Source organism: Dioscorea cayenensis, chromosome 1 (genome assembly GCF_009730915.1).
Source record: "Dioscorea cayenensis subsp. rotundata cultivar TDr96_F1 chromosome 1, TDr96_F1_v2_PseudoChromosome.rev07_lg8_w22 25.fasta, whole genome shotgun sequence".
Lineage (NCBI taxonomy): Eukaryota > Viridiplantae > Streptophyta > Magnoliopsida > Dioscoreales > Dioscoreaceae > Dioscorea > Dioscorea cayenensis.
Window position 1 is genome coordinate 2,080,238 of NC_052471.1, and position 21,151 is coordinate 2,101,388.

The 21,151-nt window shown below is 33.5% G+C and overlaps 4 protein-coding genes across 10 annotated transcripts; 2 read left to right on the plus strand and 2 right to left on the minus strand.

Moving 5' to 3' along the window:
* The first annotated feature begins 2,572 nt into the window (after positions 1 to 2,572).
* On the plus strand, positions 2,573 to 5,274 carry LOC120264359 (post-GPI attachment to proteins factor 3-like). Its single transcript, XM_039272175.1, has 5 exons — positions 2,573 to 2,842; positions 3,622 to 3,883; positions 4,013 to 4,212; positions 4,310 to 4,497; positions 4,731 to 5,274. The coding sequence occupies exons 1-5, from the start codon at positions 2,751 to 2,753 to the stop codon at positions 5,087 to 5,089; spliced, it is 1,101 nt and encodes a 366-aa protein (XP_039128109.1). The 5' UTR covers positions 2,573 to 2,750; the 3' UTR covers positions 5,090 to 5,274.
* A 255-nt stretch (positions 5,275 to 5,529) lies between these two features.
* Positions 5,530 to 9,942, minus strand: LOC120272028 (cell division control protein 2 homolog A-like). 7 transcript variants are annotated; one of them, XM_039278919.1, is made up of 9 exons: positions 9,880 to 9,942; positions 9,568 to 9,602; positions 9,295 to 9,479; positions 7,854 to 7,974; positions 7,035 to 7,208; positions 6,342 to 6,505; positions 6,158 to 6,245; positions 5,959 to 6,030; positions 5,530 to 5,877 (listed from the first exon to the last, which is right to left on the minus strand). In XM_039278919.1, exons 2-9 carry the CDS (start codon positions 9,574 to 9,576, stop codon positions 5,788 to 5,790), a joined length of 903 nt encoding a protein of 300 aa, XP_039134853.1. In that variant the 5' UTR covers positions 9,577 to 9,602; positions 9,880 to 9,942; the 3' UTR covers positions 5,530 to 5,787. The 7 variants fall into 7 exon arrangements, with proteins under 7 accessions (XP_039134853.1, XP_039134961.1, XP_039135037.1 ...); XM_039279027.1 differs by having other exon boundaries at positions 9,568 to 9,658; positions 9,880 to 9,922; XM_039279103.1 differs by lacking the exon at positions 9,880 to 9,942 and adding an exon at positions 9,802 to 9,872 and having other exon boundaries at positions 7,035 to 7,205.
* A 2,338-nt stretch (positions 9,943 to 12,280) lies between these two features.
* Positions 12,281 to 17,831, plus strand: LOC120260989 (flap endonuclease GEN-like 1). Its single transcript, XM_039268625.1, has 8 exons — positions 12,281 to 12,538; positions 12,614 to 12,793; positions 14,014 to 14,184; positions 15,169 to 15,350; positions 15,458 to 15,707; positions 15,938 to 16,073; positions 16,334 to 16,803; positions 17,316 to 17,831. Exons 1-8 carry the CDS (start codon positions 12,335 to 12,337, stop codon positions 17,595 to 17,597), a joined length of 1,875 nt encoding a protein of 624 aa, XP_039124559.1. The 5' UTR covers positions 12,281 to 12,334; the 3' UTR covers positions 17,598 to 17,831.
* A 6-nt stretch (positions 17,832 to 17,837) lies between these two features.
* LOC120260994 (dehydration-responsive element-binding protein 1D-like) lies at positions 17,838 to 18,816 on the minus strand. Its single transcript, XM_039268638.1, has one exon. The coding sequence runs from the start codon at positions 18,740 to 18,742 to the stop codon at positions 18,098 to 18,100; it is 645 nt and encodes a 214-aa protein (XP_039124572.1). The 5' UTR covers positions 18,743 to 18,816; the 3' UTR covers positions 17,838 to 18,097.
* Between the last annotated feature and the right edge of the window lie 2,335 nt (positions 18,817 to 21,151).

The window sequence follows — 21,151 nt, forward strand, 5'->3', positions numbered from 1 at the left end:
AACTAAATAAAATTTATAAAATAGAAAAAGTAAAAAGGTACGTGAGGGAGAGTATGTTTCTAAAAATATATTGCTTGACCCATTAACTTTTTTACTGAATCTCCCCTAAAAAGTAGAGATGGCAATTTGTACCCTACCCAACGGGTATACCCGTACCGTACCCGGTCAAAGAGGGTATTATCCTCTTTGACCGGGTACGGGTACGGGTAATACCCGTTAGTTTTTGAGCGGGTACGGGTCGGGTAAGGGTATGCCCCTACCCTACCCGTACCCTTACCCTTACCCTTACCCGTTGAAGAGGGTACGGGTTCGTACACGTACCCTTACCCTCTCATATATATATATATATATATATAATTTTTTATAAAACTAAACATTTACTCACAATTTACTCAATATCTATTTTCATAGTGATTAATTTGAAAATAATACTTCAAATTTTCTCTTAATATATTATTTTAAATTTTATTTAATTTCTATATTTATATTTGATAATATTATCAAAATTGAATTTTAGATATATATTAATAATAATAATTAAATTAAAAAATAAACAAATATAAAAATTATAAGAACATCCTGAAAAATAAGATACTAATAAAAAATCAATTGGATATAACTTATGAGAATTACTTATAATGTTTTTTATATTCAAAATATTACTAGATATTTATAAAATTTGAAGCTATATAAAATATAAATAGTAGATATATGAAAAAATTTAAACAAAAACCAAGATGGTTAAACATGAACAAAACAAAAGGTAGAGTTACCATTGAGTCCTAAATAGACGTCATTTTTATGTGATTATATAATTTAAGATAAACAAATATATATCAACTTGTAATTTTGAATTTATGAACATGTGTTTAAAGATTGTAATATAATGTATAATTAATTTATTTTTATTATTATTTAAATTTAATTCGATAATTTGAACAACGGGTAAGCGGGTACCCTGCGGGTAAGGTTAAGGGTATGATTTTTTTTACCCTGAAGGGTACGGGTATGGGGTAGGGGTTACGGGTACAGGTAAGGATTTTGGCATACCCTACCCATACCCTACCCGTTGCCATCCCTACTAAAAAGAATTTATGATCGTGTCCCCATAACACCTTTTATTTTATTTTATTTTATTTTATTTTATTTTATTTTATTTATTTATTTGTCAAAATCCATTGAGTAAACCAACAATAAGATGTCATTCCACCATTTTGAATATATATTTTTTAAAAAAAAATTTAGAGTGAATTTTTAAGGTCGATTTGATATGCAAAATTTTGAGGTACAACATAGCATAACTTTTCTTGTTCTTTATTTGGTTTGTTAAAAAGTTGAGAGTACAGCAAGAGGATGTCAGCGTACAGCAAGAGGATGTCAGCACAAGTAGTTAAACTTTTTGTACCACCAAAACCTCGGTACAAAAATTTTATCATGTTAATAAAGATAAAAAATTACATATAAAATTATATGTTTTTAGGGAATTTTTGAAAATTTAGAGATTCCAGGGACTCTAGAGATATCAGTTAAAGATTCACACTGAAAAAAGCACATGTTGATATTATAAGTTTTTTTTTATCTATTTCATTTAATAACCTAATAAACAATGGATTTAATTATATTTATGATGGATTCAGATTTATATTACTATATTTTATAGTTTTCCTAATACTATTTATGTTTTCATTTCAATTTAAATAATATACAATTTTTTTAATGTAAGATCGATATCTTAAAATTAAAAATTTAAATCATAAAAATTAACATAATTTTTTTAATATTTCTATCCAAAAATTTAAAATTTAAATAGCATAAAAAATAAATATAAATCTCTTTATATCTTATATTCTTGAATCATAGATATGATTTTCATAAACATATCAAACAAACATAATCGAATTTATCATGTATTTTTTAACCAAAAATTAATTTTGAATGTATTTTGATAGTTTAAAAAAACATATAATTCTAATTTACTAAGTGATTAATTATAAAAAAAATAATTAAATTATTAAAAATGAGAGTTTGTTGTGAAGTTGTTTACTGTAAAACAAAGATAAGATTATAGTATTAAAAGTAATTTTATAATATTTTTGTCCAGTACTCAAGAAGCTTTCCATAAAATATCAAGCATGATACAAGATAAACAGTTATGTTGTACTATAACTACTTGTTCTATTATGTAATGTTTGTGTTGTACTTAGCTGCGTATCAAACGCATGCAAAAATACACCAATTATAATAGCTTGATTGATCTCTTATAAATAACCTCTATCATACAACTCTAAAGTAAAGAATACGTGGTGTTCTTCACATAAAAATTTTACATTAAATAAAAAAAAATTTATAATCTGAAAAACTCAAACTCACCTGTAAGTTCATCTTTATGCTTGTTCCGGATGAGCAAAAACCGCCAAGTCTACGGCTATCCACACGTAAAATTATTATGAAAATGAAAAAACTATTAATTAATAATAATAAATATTATAATTAAGTAATAATAATAATACAAAAGAAACAAAGCTATTGGTCCACGTGTACACGCCAGAAGAGCTAGAACGAAGCCCGCGATCATCTCTTCTGGATCTCAAATTTGGGCCATCTCTCTCTCTCTCTCGCTCTCTCCATCGAGGACCGATGATGGCGGGAGCGACCACGAACCAAAGCGCTGGGTTCTCCTCCTGATTTGCCCCACAGAGCGGTCTTCTTGTAGTGTTTGACTCCTTTGATCCATCTCTAGGTCAGGGGAGATGGCTTGTGGTAGGCTTTGTGTCCTCCTTGTGTTTGGCTTCCTTGTTGTGGCTCTCGATGCCAGCCATGGCGACCGGGATCTGATCTATAGGTATGCTGTTATTTGGCGATCGAAAGTTCTCATTTTTTTTCTTTTTATTGGTTGTTTGTTCTCATATGTGATTTCTAGGTTTTCGTTTAGTCTCGCTTGTAATCTATAGTCAGGATTGAAGAAGCTTTTTCTGATGAATTCTGGTGGAAAGTGGGAATAATGAAAGAAAAAAAAGGCATTTTTTTTTTTAGCTTTTAGTGTTGCTGATTATTTGGCGGCTATCTTGGTCTCCGATTTTACAGGAAACAAGCATTGATTTGATCTCATTAATTGCTCCTGTTCTGCAGCCAATTCATTCATCTTATTGCTTATAGGCATTAATTTTTTTATTTTTTTTTTGTTTCATGTTCTTTTTGTTGAACTGGATAACAGGATGAGATAAGCATATCAAGCTATCAAGCTAATTGCATGTCTTTTTTATTGTATTTCTTTAGATTTTTGTTTTATAGATGTGCTCAAAGGAATTTGTGAGATTATGTGACCGAAGTTAAGGTTCTCATAAAATGTCACACAATTAGACAAATTCTTATTTTTTTTCCTAAAAAAACTGATGCCAATGAAATGTGTAGAGGCTGTTTCTCAAGTTTAGAATTCAATTCTTGAAGAATATGGTAGGAAATAGTGTCTTGACTTGTACATAGAAGTATTGGTTGTGTGATAGAAAATCAATGTAGGAGCAATTATGTTTTGCTTATTGTATTAGTTTCTTTAAGTTGGTCCAAGTTGTATTTCATTTTTGATATCTCTGCCATCTTGACTTGAAACATTTGAGATGACAGAACTTGTGTTGAGCAATGTGAAGAAATAGGATCTGTCGGCGATATTTCTGTTGCACATTGCCAGTTTTCACCAGATGTTGCGCATGCCAAGAGTACTTGGTATACGCAAGAGCCACTTTATATGCAGTGGAAACAACTCAACTGCAGAAGTGAGTGTCGATACCATTGTATGATGCAAAGAGAAAAGGAAAGGGAAGCTACAGGACGCACTCCTGTTAAGTATCATGGAAAATGGCCCTTGAAACGAATTTTCGTGTTCCAGGTTTGTTGCTACTTGTATTTGCTAGTTAAACTTCATTCCAAGTTTGTCATTTGGCTTCTGTTTAGAACTCCACTATGCATGTCTATATGAATAATTTTATTTCCTGTTGGTAATGCTATTTATTCTCAGGAGCCTATCTCAGCAGCCTTGTCAGCATTAAATCTCTTGATGCACTTCATTGGCTGGCTATCATTTTTCAGCTTGGTATGTTACAAGCTGCCTTCGAGGTCTCAGACTAAAAGACCATACTATGAGTATACTGGCTTGTTGCATATATACGGGCTCTTATCAATGCATGCCTGTCTCTGGAGTACTATATTCCATACCTTGTAAGCTCTACAATTTATTCACTAGTTCCTGCTTCAAACTGATAAAAATGTTTCCTCCTTTCTGATTTGTTAATATGGGTTTTTAAAATTTATGCAGGGATTTTGATTTAACAGAGAAGTTGGATATTTCATCAGCTGTGGCTCTTCTTGGATATTCCGTAATCCTGGCTTTACTGCGGATCTTCAATGTGAAGGATGAAGCATCCAGGGTTATGTTTGCAGCACCGGTTTTGTCCTTCGTGACAACACATATCATGTATCTCAACTTCTACGAACTTGACTACAGTGAGCATTTCTCTACCTTTGCCTTTACAAAACTCACATGAATTCAAAACAGTGTTTTGTCATATATTAATCTTTATGAGATAAATTCTTCTCATGTTTTCCCTCCTGTTGTCCATATAGCAAAAATCCTTGAATAGATGAGATATGCAAGAGATACCCTGATGCTATGCGTTTAGGTTTACGTATTGTGTACATTTCCGAAGCTCATGAGTTATGAACTATTTTTCACTCAGATTGGAATGCGAAAGTTTGCCTTGTGATGAGTGTCGCTCAACTTATTATGTGGTCAGTATGGGCTGGTGTCTCTCACCATCCTTCACGCTTCCGGTTATGGTTGGCAATGCTTGGTTATGGCACCACAATTTGGCTCAGAATGATAGACTTCCCTCCTTACGAAGGATATATCGACGCCAATTCACTGTTGCAGTTCATCAATTTGATCCTCACATACCTCTTGTGGAGCTTCTTCAAGGCCGATGCAGTGTTCCGGACCTCAGGCCCTCATGAAGAAGGTGAAGCACCAGTAATAACAGTCCCCATTGAAACTCACTCATTCATGCTGATGGGATTTGGTGCGCCTGCCGTGTTTTGAGCTGCAAATTGCAGCTTTTTCTCCGATGTATGATGATCGGATTCCAATTTTCTTGAATTGGCTTTTGTAGCATGGTCCTCTCCTGATGTATTTATGAACAGTTCTTCTAGGTTCAATTTACTGCTAAGGCTGACAGTTTTGATGTTTAATTTAAGGCATGGCTAAAGTTTCAGTATTGAAATCTAGTTTGAATCTTTTCTGTCTACAGAATTTTCACACCGTTGTTCTTGTAGTGGTAACTCAAATGGCTGCAACTCTTTTCACAATTGAGCATCTCTCAGTTCCCAATTTCTGTCTAATAATTTTGAATTTACAAAATACGTTGTCATGCTAAATCAATGTGATTTTCATTAGTTTTTTTTTAATGTTTTATAAAACATAATTTAAGTTGATAAACTTTTGTCATATATTATAGGCTTACAATCCATCATCCCTGTGAGTTAGTTATGAAAAGCACTGAGAACTTGGGCTTGTTAACATCAGACAAGTTACATTGAAGTTTGATGATGCCTGAACATGAACACATGCCTTAACAACCATCTAAAATTACACTCTCCAAGAAAACAAGAAAAGATGAAAAGGAGAACTATACAAATTCATTGAGCAAAGGAGACCACAAAAGAACATATAGCTAACCATAAAAGTTACAAAGGACTCAAGCTCTACAATGATTAGGAGTGGGTTGTTGATCATAACCCTTACAGAAGTTCCCCTATGTCTTTAAAGTACTCATGCTGCAGAGCTTCCCTGGCTGTGATTCTTTTAATTGGACTGATCAACAGCATTTTCTGTGAAGAACATTGATATATAATGAGATGTATTACTGATAAGTATCTGGAAAGAAAACCCTAAAGATTTAAACAACTTACAGAAAGAAGATCAATCCCTGCAGCATCTAATTTTGGAACCACTGTTGCCAGACTCTGCACATGATTTAAGGCCTTCACAAGTCAAGCAAATGCAACAGTTTGGTTTGATAAAAAAAGTAAAAAACACAGAATTGTAAGTAGATAATCAATGACAGAACTTCAGTTTGAGTTTTAATCATTATTATTTAGTTTTTCACACCTTAGGAGACCACTTGGGAAAAGCAGCCTTGAAGTCAGGCAAGGAAGTCACTCCTGGCCAGGATTCTTCATCTGGAGTGCCTAGAACACTATTGATGTTTGGGTTAAAAACAGTAAGGAATAAGATGAATGATTAAGAAATGAAAGAAATTCAAAGATTTAGCATTGATAACTTTGATGGAAACCTGAATATCTTGAACAATTCATCAATCTCTGAGTCTCCGGGGAATAGTGGTCGCATGTTCACCATTTCAGCAAAAATACAGCCAACTGACCACACATCAGCAGGAGTGGAATAGTGCCGAGATCCAAGGAGGATTTCTGGTGCTCTGTACCATAAAGTTATCACCTGAAAAAAACCAGCTTAGGATGTTGGTGGCAACTAATAAGAAAATACCATATATGAAGGGTCTTCACCGACATAATAGTTAGCTATATGCACTGACAGAACGGAGATAAAAATAAGGGGGAAAAAGTGGAAGAGAAGAACTTTTGCCCAGTAAAACTCATGTTATACATTATATTTGATGGAATAACAAGAAACTTTGACTCTGTCGTCAACAAGCTTAAACTCAAATGATGTTTACTTTACGGGCCTTCACCAACATAACAGTAGGACGCACTGACAAGACTCAGATAAAGATAAGGGGAAAGAAAGAAAGAAGAGAACTTGTACACTATTAAACGCAAGTTATACTTGATGATTTGATGGAAAAACAGGAAACTTTGTCGCCAAATGGATACACTGAAATTTTATTGAATAAATAGATCATGTGAGGCCGAGAATTCTTCTCTATGAATGCCTGACTAATAGCAGAAACAATAGCATGACTTAACCACCAAATCTAATCTAATAATTTTAGGATGCAGAATAATACCTCATGGGTAAAGGTCCTGACAGGAAGGCCAAATCCCCTCGCTAGTCCAAAATCAGCAAGCTTCACAGATTTAGAGCGCTTATCTATCAGTAAATTTTGGGGCTTCAGATCACGGTGAAGAACTCTATGGGAGTGGCAGTAGGAAAGCGCATCTAGGATCTGATAGAGAAACTTCTGGAGAAAAAAATAAAAATAAAAAATTTCTGAGAATGACCATAGTTTCAGAAATACTCACCAAACATTTCATTGAAGGTACAAGGCAACATAAGTAATTTTACATATTTATTTATGACAATTGTTAGGACATGTAACAGAAATTGGAAATTAAAATCCCTGCCAATAAATCAATTGAATATAAATTTTAACCGCCAACCGTAAGTAACTGAAAACAAAAATAGTTGCGCAATTGCTGGTTAAATGCATGTATAGGAATAAAACTACGATGCTATTTCTTGTATAACCCCTTTGATATCATGCTTATATCGTCCAAGAAAATATTGTCAGATTAAAAACTGCATGCATCGTTTATCAAATTTTAGTGTCATCATTGACATGAGCAAGGAACAGTATTAACTAAAGGAAGAAATAATCTGTCTCAAAATATAAATAAATAAATCCACAGAATGACTGGTAAGAACTAGTTATAAAAAAAAAATTAAAAAAAAAAAGGTAAGAACTAATCAAGAAAATTCCAATGGCATGACATGCATTCAATAGTTCAAGAGATTGTGAAAAGAATGTGCATCATTATCCCTGTACAACTACAACGATATGGAATTTCACAGCTGGGAATATCTTCAAGAGGAATGCAAAACTTACTTTTATAATCCGCGGATCTTTCACATAATCTGGACAAGAATTGATGTACTTCTTCAAATCCAGGTCCATATACTCAAAAACTAGATATATGTGTTTCTCACAATGCACGACATCTAGCAACCTGAAATTCATGATCATTTAGAGTTAGATATTGTTCACAACATAACACAATGCCATAACATTAAAAGCTATCAACAATTTGAAGAGAATTCATTTCACCTACAAAAGCAAGCAACCACAACCAATTTCTAGAATTTTAAAAAAAAAAATCCATGTGGATTGCTCCATTTTCTTCAAAGATGACTTCCATTCAACAAATATTGACAAAGCAACGAGCAATACTAGCTTGTGACACACAACAATTACAAACTTAACAAGGAAAGTTATATAACTGCATGTTATGCGAGTGTGGAGCAAAGCAGCTCAGGGGTCATTTTATCTGATATATCAAGTAGAAATCAAAATCCAGGAAACATGAGCTCAGATAATTCTAAAAGGAACATAAGATGGAATAAAATACAGAAGTTGTCGGGCTCCAAATTTAGAAAAGTTACAATTGCTGTCAGGAACAACTGTTGGCTTTACTGAAATTAGAAATATGATGTAAAGACCAGTCTTGGAATTGCCACAATTAGAAGCAGTGGCATTTCTAGGTCTTCACTGAATTTCCAGAGGCATGCCATATACTTCATTGATGGATACTAACAAGAAGTTTGTGACATAATAAAATTAAATCAGAGGACAAGTGCTGATGGCACGAGGATGGTCATAATTACTTGTGCTGGTGCGGTAGAAGAGCTCTCCAAACACTCAGAACTAACTAATATTTATGGAAGTCCTGAATTTGAAAACTTTACTGTACATCAGTACTGTTCTAATGCTTTGTTTCATTACGAATGAAAGCATCCATAGACAAGGGAGAAAGCAGTTAAACTATTTCAGCTAAATATACTGACAACACAATTCTATAGAAAACACAAATAAAGATATAGAACTTGAACAAGATAGACCACTTGGTTGTGTTCGACTGTTCGGTCTAATGATTTCACAAGATTTCCCACATGATAAAATCAACAGATGTGAATGAAAAATGAATTGTGTATGTGGTATCAGAGTGATAACAGCCGTTTCCATTCTTTGACCAAAAAGGAATATCATCCTAGATATAATTAGCATCTTCCTATGCCTCTTAGAAAGCCTCTCTGATATGTTTCATTGATTATAATCAATCAAAGTTTTCAGATTTTTCAAGGATATCTGGTCAAAGAATTCAAACTAAAAACTTCATTTGCATAAATAATAAGATTCAAGAGCCAGAAAACAGTTCACATCCACAATTTTTTTCCTATAACAGCACATCTTCGATTAAAAATATATATATATCTTGCTCATAATTCAATGAAGTAAGTCAACAACTTTTGCAGAATTACGGAGTAATCACCTAACAATGTTCTTGTGCTGCATTTCCTTCAAAAGGGAAATTTCACGAATTGCAGTACTCGGAACCCCTTCATCGTCCTGCTCCAACCTGATCCGCTTCAAAGCTATCAACTCATTCTTCGAACGATCGCGTGCCTTGTAAACCACGCCGTATGTCCCCTCCCCAATCTTCTCCACCTTCTCATACTAATTCCAAAATCCCTCCCATTACCATCAACACCATCCAAAAATTTCCAAAAAAATATATAAATCACACAAAATTAGCGTTTCTCACCTGCTCCATCGAGGATCAAACCAAGCCGAACAGATCTAGCAAACAAGTAAAAGGAAAAGGACGATCAGAAACGATTCCAGCATCAAGAATTCTGCAATTGAAAATCAATCGAAAACCCTAATAAAAACAATCCACCGGCCAAATCGAACTCTTTTTCAACAAGAAAAACGGAGAAAAAACTTCAAAAAAAGGATCAAAACTGAAAAATTTCAGCTCAAATGAGAAGATTAGAACCAATAATCGATCGAATGGAGTGGAATCCGAAGGGGAGAATCGAAATCGAGAGGAGAAATCCAAGATTTAAGAGCAAACCTGGAGAGATAGTGATTCGAAATTCGGAGGAGAAGAGCGCGCAACGCCAAAGTGATGCGCGGGAGAGGGGCTCACTCTCGTGCTCTCTTTTAATGCTTTTGGGACTTGTGATTGTGACCTTAAAACGTAACTAACGAATTATGAGCGTAAGAATAGTGTGGGGCCCACGAGTCAGGAAGGTTAGGTCTGACTTCTGGTCGATATTTGGAGTGACTTTGTTTTCTTTGGGGGAATTTTTTTTAGCGTGAGTAGCGGGAAGAGGTTTTGGTTCCCTCTTTGACTGAAAACCTTTTGCCGTTCAAAATATTTATCAGTTAATATAATAAAAAAAAAGTATTATTATTATTTTTATTTTTATTTTGACAAAGTTGACTTGACTGACATCTTACGGATAATCCTTGATATACAACCCTGAAAGATAGAATGATAAGTATTCTTCACACAAAACTTTTAGAGATAATTCAAGTAAGGTAATTGTAATTTAAGAGATTCAAAAATGAAAAAAAAAATTATATATATATAATAAGAGATATTTACTTTTATTACAATTATATACATATTATTAATTTTATTTAAGAGTAACCAAATCCCTCCTATATTGCCATTTCCTTAATTATGAGAGGCCTGTTATTTTTTTTTTTTTTAAAAGAGTTGAGTGAGTCTTATACCACCCACCTTTCATCTCTATGTTATGTTATATTATGTTATGTTATATTATATCTTATTAATAATATTATTTTTATATGTTTTAAATTTTATTTTAATTGCTTTATATTGTTTTTCATACAACATGATTTTGTGTATTGTATGGGTTCGTTTTCCATTGTTTTTTTAATAAATAAATAATTGATTTTTTTATTTTTTTATTGTTTTTCCATCCAATGATTGTCTTTTGCTTTTTTTATTATTTATATGTTATATAGTTAGTTATTGTTTTATTAAATTTATCGAATAATATTAATGTGAGATTAATTTTTTCCACTTGTATTTTTTTTAGTGAGTTTTTAAATTCACATCATTAGATGAAGCTTGTAGCATAACCACAGGCATCCATGTTAGAAATCCTTTTATTCTTAAATTTTATTTTTTGATAAATACAACAAAAGTTATAAGCCAAATAATGTGTACACGATTCAGGAATTGAACATGAATCAAATTGTGGTGTTCTTCATGATTATTTTAAGCAATTACTTTTCTTCTTTTTCTTTCGCTCTCAATATACTTGTCTTTGTCACTATAATAATTGTTATTAAATATTATTAAAGACTAAAACATAAATATAAATAAGAATTAATTGAAATAAGGAGAAAGTTCTTTTTTTTATTTCAGTTAACAATAAATTAATTTCACTCCTGTGAAGATATTTTAATTTATAATATTTTTCTTTCATAAAGAATGTAAAAATTAAACTCTATATTATATGGTTCCGGCATTTATCATATATAATCACTTTCTTTATACAATCACTTTCTTTTTATGTAAAAATTTTATATATGTATGTATTATCTTAATATGTTATATTGTTATTAAACTCTATGTTACTTTAAGAGGCTCTAATTTATTAAAAAAAAAAATCTATTTATAAATTTACGTATACCCGCAGCTTTAGCACGGACGCTGCTGTGAGCCGCCTTGCTAGCTGTAATGTAACTTTACCATTACATTTGCCAAACATTTGGATCCAAATAAATTGACAAAAAACTAAGTTTCCAAAATTACCTCAACAAGGAACCATTCTCTTAAAACTAGATACCACTCTTTAAAATCTTTTATTCTTTAGGAAAAAAAAATCTCATGAGTAAATTTGTGATTTTGTTTTCAAAAATTTCCATTCATAAATATATATATATATATATAGAAACCCTGGCAAATTTAGATCCAGATAGTAAGCTACTCATCTCGAGCATCTTACTAATTCATATTTAGGGTCCCTTGCGGGAGTTCTGTGTGAAGATTATCTCTCGTTCTCCCATCCAGGGTTGTCCTTTGCTTTGTTTTGTCGACTTTGTCAAAAAATATATATATTTCTTTATTTTTTAAAACTTTCATTAAAAAATATTTCCCTATATTTTTTAATTCTCATTAAAAAAATGTTTTTTTCCTATATTTTTTTTCTTATATTAAGTTTATATATATTTGTTTACCTCTTAAATAAAAATGTCACATTTTAAATCATCTATTTGAATCCAATTTTCTCTCAATGATTAATCATTATTTTGAACCATTTCTTAAAAAATAAGTTGTAATTAATAAAAAACATAACAGAGTTATACACTTATTTTTTTAATTAAAATTCAAAAATTCACACACAAGGTGTCTTTTGTAATAAGATGATTATTGGAGGGGTTTATTTGCAAAAACGTCAACATTTCCTCGATCCGCTCAAAACCCTCCCCCGCGCTCTCTTCCCGCATTCCTTCTCTTCTCCCTCGTTTTTTCCCTCTTCTTCGCGGCCATGGGCGTCGGTGGCCGATTCTGGGACCTCCTCAAGCCCTACGCCCGCACTGAAGGCCCTGACTTCCTCCGTGAGAAGCGCGTCGCCGTCGACCTCTCCTTCTGGATCGTCCAGCACGACACTGCCATCCGCGCGCGCCGCCCCTTTGCTCGCTCCCCCCATATCCGGACCACCTTCTTCCGCACCATCGGCCTTTTCTCCAAGGTCGATTCGTGATTCTTGATCTATTTGGTTTATTGAATTGTGTGTTGATTGATGCGTTGATGTGGGGTTTTGTAGATGGGGGCGCACCCTGTGTTTGTTGTGGACGGGGAGCCTTCCCCGTTGAAGACGCAGTCAAGGATGGAGCGATTCTTTCGTTGTTCGGGGATAGAGCTGGCGGAGCTGCCCAAGAATGAGCCGGGCTCGCCGGTGAAGCAACGGAACCAGCATTTTGCCAAGTGCATCAGTGACTGCGTGGTGAGATTCAACATGCCCTTTTTATTTTTATTTTTCTCCGAATTCATTGAATTAGAAGAAGAGAAGCCATTTTCTTTGAAAAAAAAAAACTAGATTTAGTGGGTGTATAATGTGTTTTTTCTAGGCATGGATTGTTCTGTTCATAGTTTGTTACTTGGTTGAGTTAAGGTAAGTAATTTTGTATTGTGCGTGTGGACAAACTATTGTTTGAGGAATTTGTTTGAGAGGATCAGTACCAACTAGTTAAATGTATGATGCATTGTCTTTATTAATTGAAGCGGAGTGTCGCACCCATGAACTGTGGGGAGCCTGTTGATCAGTTATTGGCCTTTGACAAGATTTAATAGTTGATGACCTAGACAAGGGCAATCAGACAATGATCATGGATTAGTTGCAGCAGAGGATATTTTAATCCAGTGTTTATAAGGCTTGTGGTGGCTGATAGTACATATCTAGAAAGAGGGTAGCAAATTATTCTTGATGATATATGTCCGTTTTCATAGCTTGAGGTTCACAAGCAGTGATCATACTGTAGCAATGGCTGGCAAGAAACAAGGAAGCCAGAAGTAGTGAATATGATGTTAGTGGGCGGTTGTTAGAATTAATGTTATTCTCAATCAAATCTTGGTCTAGGAATCTTTCTGACTTTGTTTCTCATCACTCAAAATGTATCAGGCTTGACTTAAGTTTTATTGGCCAAAACCATACAATCATTTTTTTAAGTTGGATCCTTGTGAAGTTTGGAACATGTTTTGTTATAAAAGTGAATAAACCACATGGATTAGGGTAAAATAAGTTCAGGGGACGATAGAAAACACAAAAAATACAAGGACTATAAGAAAAATGATCCAACGAAATTTGAAGTTGTTATTTGGGAAACTCATGGTCAAGGTTATCCACCCTCTAATGTGCGGGGTAGGGACATTGCATTTGAAGGTGAAGCTCCTCTTCACCATGAATATCATAGAGTTTGTAAATCTAATCTTAGAATATCAATCCATGCATCCTCAATCAAAATGGGTACATCTCACAGTTTTACTGTGGGGTTGGTCCACTGCCCATTCAGACCTTGTCTATGGCTATACCCATTTTAAGGCCAAATTTTACCCTTCTGGGTATAGAAATTCTCAAGTCATTTTCTTAAACATGCTTTTCTATCTCCTTGCTCATTATCTTTAATCATATTATGACCATGCAAATTTCTTTGCTGTCATTGATAGGAACTACTTGAGCTCCTAGGGATGCCAATTTTAAGAGCAAATGGTGAAGCTGAAGCTCTTTGTGCTCAACTGAATTATGAAGGTCACGTAGATGCTTGCATCACTGCTGACAGTGATGCTTTCCTCTTTGGGGCCAAATGTGTCATAAAATGCTTTCGATCCAACTCCAGTGTAAGTTTAAATGGTTATTATATGTTGTCCATCATGATTTATATGAAACTCTTTTTCTGCTTATTTTAGCTCTGGATGGACTATCACACTATTATTTGCTCAGCGAGGAATTCAAACTTGCATGAAATTGTTAGTCAATTGTTCCAGTGAGCTTAATGAATCTAGATTTTGAGAAGGGTTGAATGGTTGTCCATGCAAATCCGAAAGATAGATAACTTAAAAAATTGTTTTATGATCAGAGGAAAGGATGACAATAACATTCTTTCTTATTCCAAAGCAAAAAAGCTTGGTTTTCATTCGTTTAATTTGATAATATTTGGATACCTTATTTTTTGTGGGAATAGTAATTTTAATGCAAAGTTAGGTACCCCACTGATGAAACACTTTTCTTAGTATCCATTTTTGCTTCCATGGCAAGCCTTGTATTTAACCTTTAAACTTTATGAATGAATTCGCTTTTCTCATAGATTCTAGAGAACAATCTTAATAGGAATTGAATGCCATCCTAGTGGAAGCGTGTGTGTACGCGTGCTTGTGAAACAGACTATACTCCAAAATTTGACTTTGGTTTTGTTCCTTATTTTGTGTAAGTAATAAATATATCTTTCACTGTTATAACTCTCCGGATTTGGATTTATCTTCTTGGTTATGATTCTGATCTATGGGTGGTCTTTTGCTCTTTAAATTGGATCTCTGTGATCTGTTTTTATCTAAAGGCTTAATCAAGGAAATCTCGAAACTAATTATATTGTAGCTAAAAATGTGTAATTTAATACTTCCTGTTATCGTTACCAGGCAAGAGGAAGATATTTGAGCTAAAACAATTGAATCCAAGAACCATCTACCTTGTGATACATAATTACTTAGCTAATTCTGCTGCTTACATCTACTCTCCTGACTATGATGGTAAATTTGTCTCCTTGTAGTGTTTGTCATACAAATGTTTCTTTCGTTTACCTTGTGAGAATGAATCATTTCATGCAGGATCCATATGAGTGCTACAATATATCAGACGTTGAAGCTGGTCTGGGGTTAAGGAGGAAACAATTGGTGGCTATTGCACTTCTGGTTGGTAACGATCATGATTTGAAAGGTGTGCCAGGGTTTGGGGTTGATACAGCTGTTCGATTTGTTCAGATGTTTAATGAGGATGAGATTTTGGATAGGTTTGTATTCTCTTATCAATTCCTGATGCACATCCTTTTTTCTTCTGTGGAATCATCTGTTTTCAGCATGAATCATGTATTAACATTGTGGAGTTGATGTTATGTAGATTACACGAAGTTGGCAAAGGAGTTATTCCCGTAGTTGCAGGCAGTGTTAGTTCTGCTATACATCTTGATGAACCCAATGTAAATAATGCTTTATCAAAAGCTAGATCTCCGCATTGTTCACAATGTGGCCACCCAGGCAGCAAGAAAGCTCACTCAACATCTTCTTGTGAACATTGCATCAATAATGGGTTTGAAAGCTGCATGGTAAAGCCAGCAGGTTTCAAATGTGAATGTTCCTCGTGCGAAAAGGTAAACCTTCACTTTGTTTCATTGATTTGTTTCAAATGGTAACGTATTAAATCCCAATTTAGGCTCACTGTTGTAGTTGAAACATCTCTTAAGGACATGGCCTCTGATGTTTCATACTTTTGCGGGCTCTTTCATGGTTTAAGCCTCTTAATGTTCAAACTCTGTTATTTTTCTCTCTTTGAATTTTGAACCTGATTTTTTGTTGATTGTTTTTACTCCGTTAATTACAGGATCGCAAAAGTAAGGAGCGGAGGAAATATGAGAACTGGCAAATCAAAGTTTGCAAAATGATTTCTGCAGAAAATAATTTCCCCAACAATGAGATTATTTCAATATATTTAAGAAATTCAAATGGAAGTTATGATGGTAATACCTTTAACTGAATAATTTATTTGCAATGTATTAATATTCTCCCTGTTATCTGGCATGCTTGCAATTAAAGAAATATTAGCATGCAATAAAATGAATATTAACATATTTGCAACAATTTCTGGATCAATTGTGTTCTTTTATTGTGTGGCCTCTGATTGTATGAAATCTCTTTATTATCTGACCAGATCCTTGACCATCCTCTTTTGATTTGCCAGCGCCAGTTATAATTTTACTCATTATAATTTGCTTTGCAGATGGCCCTTCTCTCAGATGGGACTACCCTAAAGTTGAACATCTGGTTGACTTTTTAACATACAACATGCAATGGGAACCATCTTATATACGCCAGAGATTACTTCCAATGCTGTCAACTATTTATTTGAGAGAAATGGCCTCTGCTCAGAACAGAGACATGCTTTTATATGATCAATATGAGTTTCATTCTATTCAGCGAGTGAAAATTAGATATGGTCACCGATATTACTTGGTCAAATGGAAGAGAACTACTGATAGTGTTGGATATGTTAACTATGGAACTCAAAGTGAACATACCGAGTTTGAGCCGGAGGCTTTGGGAGCAACTGAGTCAACCGATCTCTCAGATGAAACAGATGTTCCACATATTCTCATTGATGATGGATGCTGGTTTCTGTTAACTGATGAAAATATTGAGCTTGTGAAAGCTGCATTTCCGGACAAAGTAGACAAGTTTACACAAGAAAAGGTACAATTCACTTGCCTGTTTACTTCACAACTGTACTTTCAGTTATCTTGTATTCAAAATAAAAATACCTCCATTTATGGGTTATAGTGATGTCATCAATGATGCACTCTTGCACAATTTTTATGGGATATATAATTGAAACAAAAATTTGCTGATGATGTTAGAAAATGAATCTCATACGGATTTGTGTGCCATAATTGATCTCAACCACCTTCTAATCTTTTGCAGACTTGATTATGGATCAAGCTTCTAAAGCGTTTATTTATAGTTTATTGCTTGTCAAGGTTAGGTCCTCATTATTAAAAATAGTTACAAGATGGAACATGTCTGTCTCCTGATTCTGATACTTTTCATGGATCTAGAGGTAGTTTGATGTCAAATCTGAAAATGTCCATTTACATAGGGCATTATATTTTGTACTATAAGATCTTGAACTTTTTATCACTTTCATTATTTTTAATTGCAAAATGATAAGCATACTCATTCACTCCACTTCTGGGAAAATTTTGCAGAAATTGAAGGGATCACCAAGTAAACAGAGAAAAACCAATTCAAGATCCGGCAAAAGCAAAACCGGTGCAGGTGATGAATCTCCCAAATCCACTCATGTTCAGCTTAGCATCACCGAGTTTTATCGCTCGACAAAAGTTACTTTTCAACCAAAGCCAGCCGAAGAAGATCCAGTGCAGAACTCTCAAAATGCAGGGCCTGTAAGAGAGCGCAGGAAGATTTCTGCTGCTGGTTTAGATAATACCACATCCAAGTCTGCTAAACGACGTCTCACGTTTGGCTGATTTCTAACCATCTGTTTTGGTGAATGTAAATTATGAAGAAAAATTGTGTAAATTTTGTGGTATAACTAATTAATTAATTTTGTCATGGTTTATTATGTAAAAAAAAAAAAGTAGGCATCCAGCCCACATTTGAGAATCTCTAGCTTATTAATAATTATTTTTCTCCAGTAAGATATAAATGTATCATTCATGATTCATTGCATTACATGCCCTCATGCGCTTACAAGACCAAAATTTTTTACTTCCATTAATAATTCAATATTAAAACAAGATCCTTTAAATATTTTAAAGCAAGACACTTTCACTACCCTTTTCAAGATATAGTCTAGAAGCTATGTATGCTATATGAACATGAAACTTGTATCACAATAACAAACTGGTATGTATATATATATATATATATCATATCATATATGATACATATGAAGATCAACCAGATAGATAAAAAAAAACACACACTGGTTGTAGGTAGGGAGATTCTGATTCCGCTGACGTCAGCATCAATCAGAATAACTCCATAAATCCACGTCAGCACTGAAATCCACGTCATCCAATCCAGTCAGCACTGGTGGGTCCACAAGCAACCCTTCAGCCAAGCTCTCATAATAGTAACCCTCTTGCAATCCCATCCCCAAATAATCCAACCATTCAAAATCAAACCCTTCCTCGATCGCCGCCACCGCCTCGACAACCCCTTCGCCCTCGTCGCTCGGAGATGATGCCACCGCGACCTCCTTCAATCCCAACCCCTTCCCCGGCCCAAACGCCTCCGCAGCCATCGCCGCCGCCGCGCGGATCGCCTTCGGAGAAGCTGAGTCCGGGACAGGCAACCGCCACGCCGAATCAGCGAAGTTCAGGCAAGCAGATCGGCCACGCAACGCAATCGCAGCAACATCGTGAGCTCTCGCCGCCATCTCCGCCGTCGCGTATGTACCAAGCCAGATCCTCGATTTCTTCTTCGGTTCTCTCACCTCACACACCCACCGTCCCTCACCTCTCCCTCTACGTCGCACGCCTTTATAGATCGGATGCCGAGTTTCCCTAAACTTCGTCCTCCCCGCCCGGCGCTTCGGCGGGGCTGATAAGATGGTAGCATAATTACTATCAGAATCACTGTTGCTAACCAAGGTATGCGATGATTCCATGATTTTTATTTCTCGTTTGATAACTGCTTTTGCCTTTCCAAGTGTTTGTTTGTTGGAATTCTAAAATGGATTTAGAATTTTATATATATATAAGTATGAGAGTGTTGATTGAGGGAAGTAGGGGGACACGGGATTGCCAGCATAGTGGCCGTGAGGAGACAGCTGGTGAGTTTGATTGGGCGTGATGTTGCAATGGTTTGGGGTCATCACTGTGGGGACAGTGTATGGGCATAGCTATTAGTTGGGACTTGGGAGGGGAGTCAAGACAAGAGATATTATATTAGGGTTTTTAATTTGGAATTGAATTCTCTCACACACACACAGTGTTAACACTTGGTTTTTGTTAGACCAAGTCTAATTATGGTAGGATAATACTAATAGAATATCTGGAGTTTTTTGGTCTTTATGGTTTCTCTTTCTGGGAAACTGGCCTACTGAAACGTGGTCGTCAGGGGGATAAGCCGATAAGGGATAGATCAATGCCTCTAATCAATTTTTATAATTATTATTTTATTTTATTTTTCTTAATATTTAATTGGATGTCATGATGTAATATAAATATATATATATATATATATATAGGTAAAGTCACTTTAACATCATATCATGTCATTAAATATGGGTATCTCACTGTAGTAAGTTAACTGTGGAAGTTCGTAAAACACTTACAATTGGGAGAAAAATAATTATTAGAGAGAGGCATAAAAAAAAAAAAAGATATGGGTACATAGTAACAGTAACAGTGGTAAAAGTTTGTAAATGAGTGGTGTTTAGTTTTTTATAATTTTTTTTATGAGAGTGTTAGTAAAAATCGGATTGGACCACTAAACTATTTAAATAAACAGTTCATTATGGATGAAAATTCTTTTTCATTATGGATGAAAATTCTTTCGTGATATATCGTGTTATGTTGAAGACCGTTAGATTGAAATCTAACAGTTCAGCATGAACGCTTATAGATATTATATTTATGGGCGTTCGTAGATGATATGGTCTCTAATAGATAATAGGGCTAATTGATGGTTGAATAATAAAAAATTAGAATTTATTTAAAAGAATGTTTATAAAATATATTTTTTTTTATTTTTTCTACTTTAATAAATTGTTTCCATTTTAATTTTTTTTATAAAGACAAATGACTAAATATATATTTTTTATTATTATATTTTAATTGTGCATTGAGACGGAATTAAATTCTGCCTGGAAGGTGAGTGGGTTAACAACTTAACTATTACCGTGGTGGTCTCATGGGTTAATTTAATATATGAAATTCTTTATTTATATGCTATATACTATGATAGATATTATATATGAATTATTTTTTATTTATGATTGAGAGGTACACATATAATTTTAGCGGCTTATTTTTTTAAAATATTGCATTTTTTTAAATTATTTACAAAAATGAGTATTTTTTAAATTAATTACCAAAATGCCCAAAAAATACCATGCATGGTACTTGCATGGTACTTTTGTTTTTGCACACATGAGTTATTATTAATTTTTTTTTAATTTTATAATAGTTTTATATATAATATTTTACATTTACAACCTTATAAATTTTTTAAATTAATTGTTTTTTCACAACTCTATTTAAATTATACAATTGTTTTTTATATAATATTTTACATTTTAGTTCTTATAATTTTTTTAAATTAAAAATTTTTTTCTCACAACTTTATTTAACATTTACAATGGGTTTTTAATATAATATTTTACGTTTAAGTCTTTATATTTTTTTTAATTTAAATTCTTTCTAACATATATCATTTTCAATAAAAAAAAAGCACATACCATATTTTAAATAGATGAAAATGATAATATATATTATAAAAATATTACGACAATCACATATTATGAATGACTACTTCGACCAGGTGCATCGGGACAATTCCGACGACTATGACCTTCATTTCGACATAAACCACAACACTTCAGCTGACCGACTTCTCTTATCCATTTCATTATGAATTCTTGTAGATTTGGGACGCCCTTTCAAAGGTCTTCTCTTATGTGTTTTTTTTTAATTGAAAATGATACAAGAAAGAATTTAAATTAAAAAAATATAAAGACTTAAACGTAAAATATTATATAAAAAATCATTATAAATTTTAAATAGGGTAGTGAGAAAAAAATTTTAATTTAAAAAAATTATAAGGACTAAAACATAAACCATTGTAAAATTTAAATAGAGTTGTGAAAAAAATTAATTTAAAAAATTTATAAGGTTGTAAATGTAAAATATCATATATAAAACTGTTATAAAATTAAAAAGAAAATTTAATAATAACCTATGTGCAAAAAAGTACTATACATGGTACTTTTGCGTATTTTGGTAATTAATTTAAAAAATATTTATTTTGATAAATAATTTAAAAAAATATAATATAAAAAAAAGCCTATTTTAGC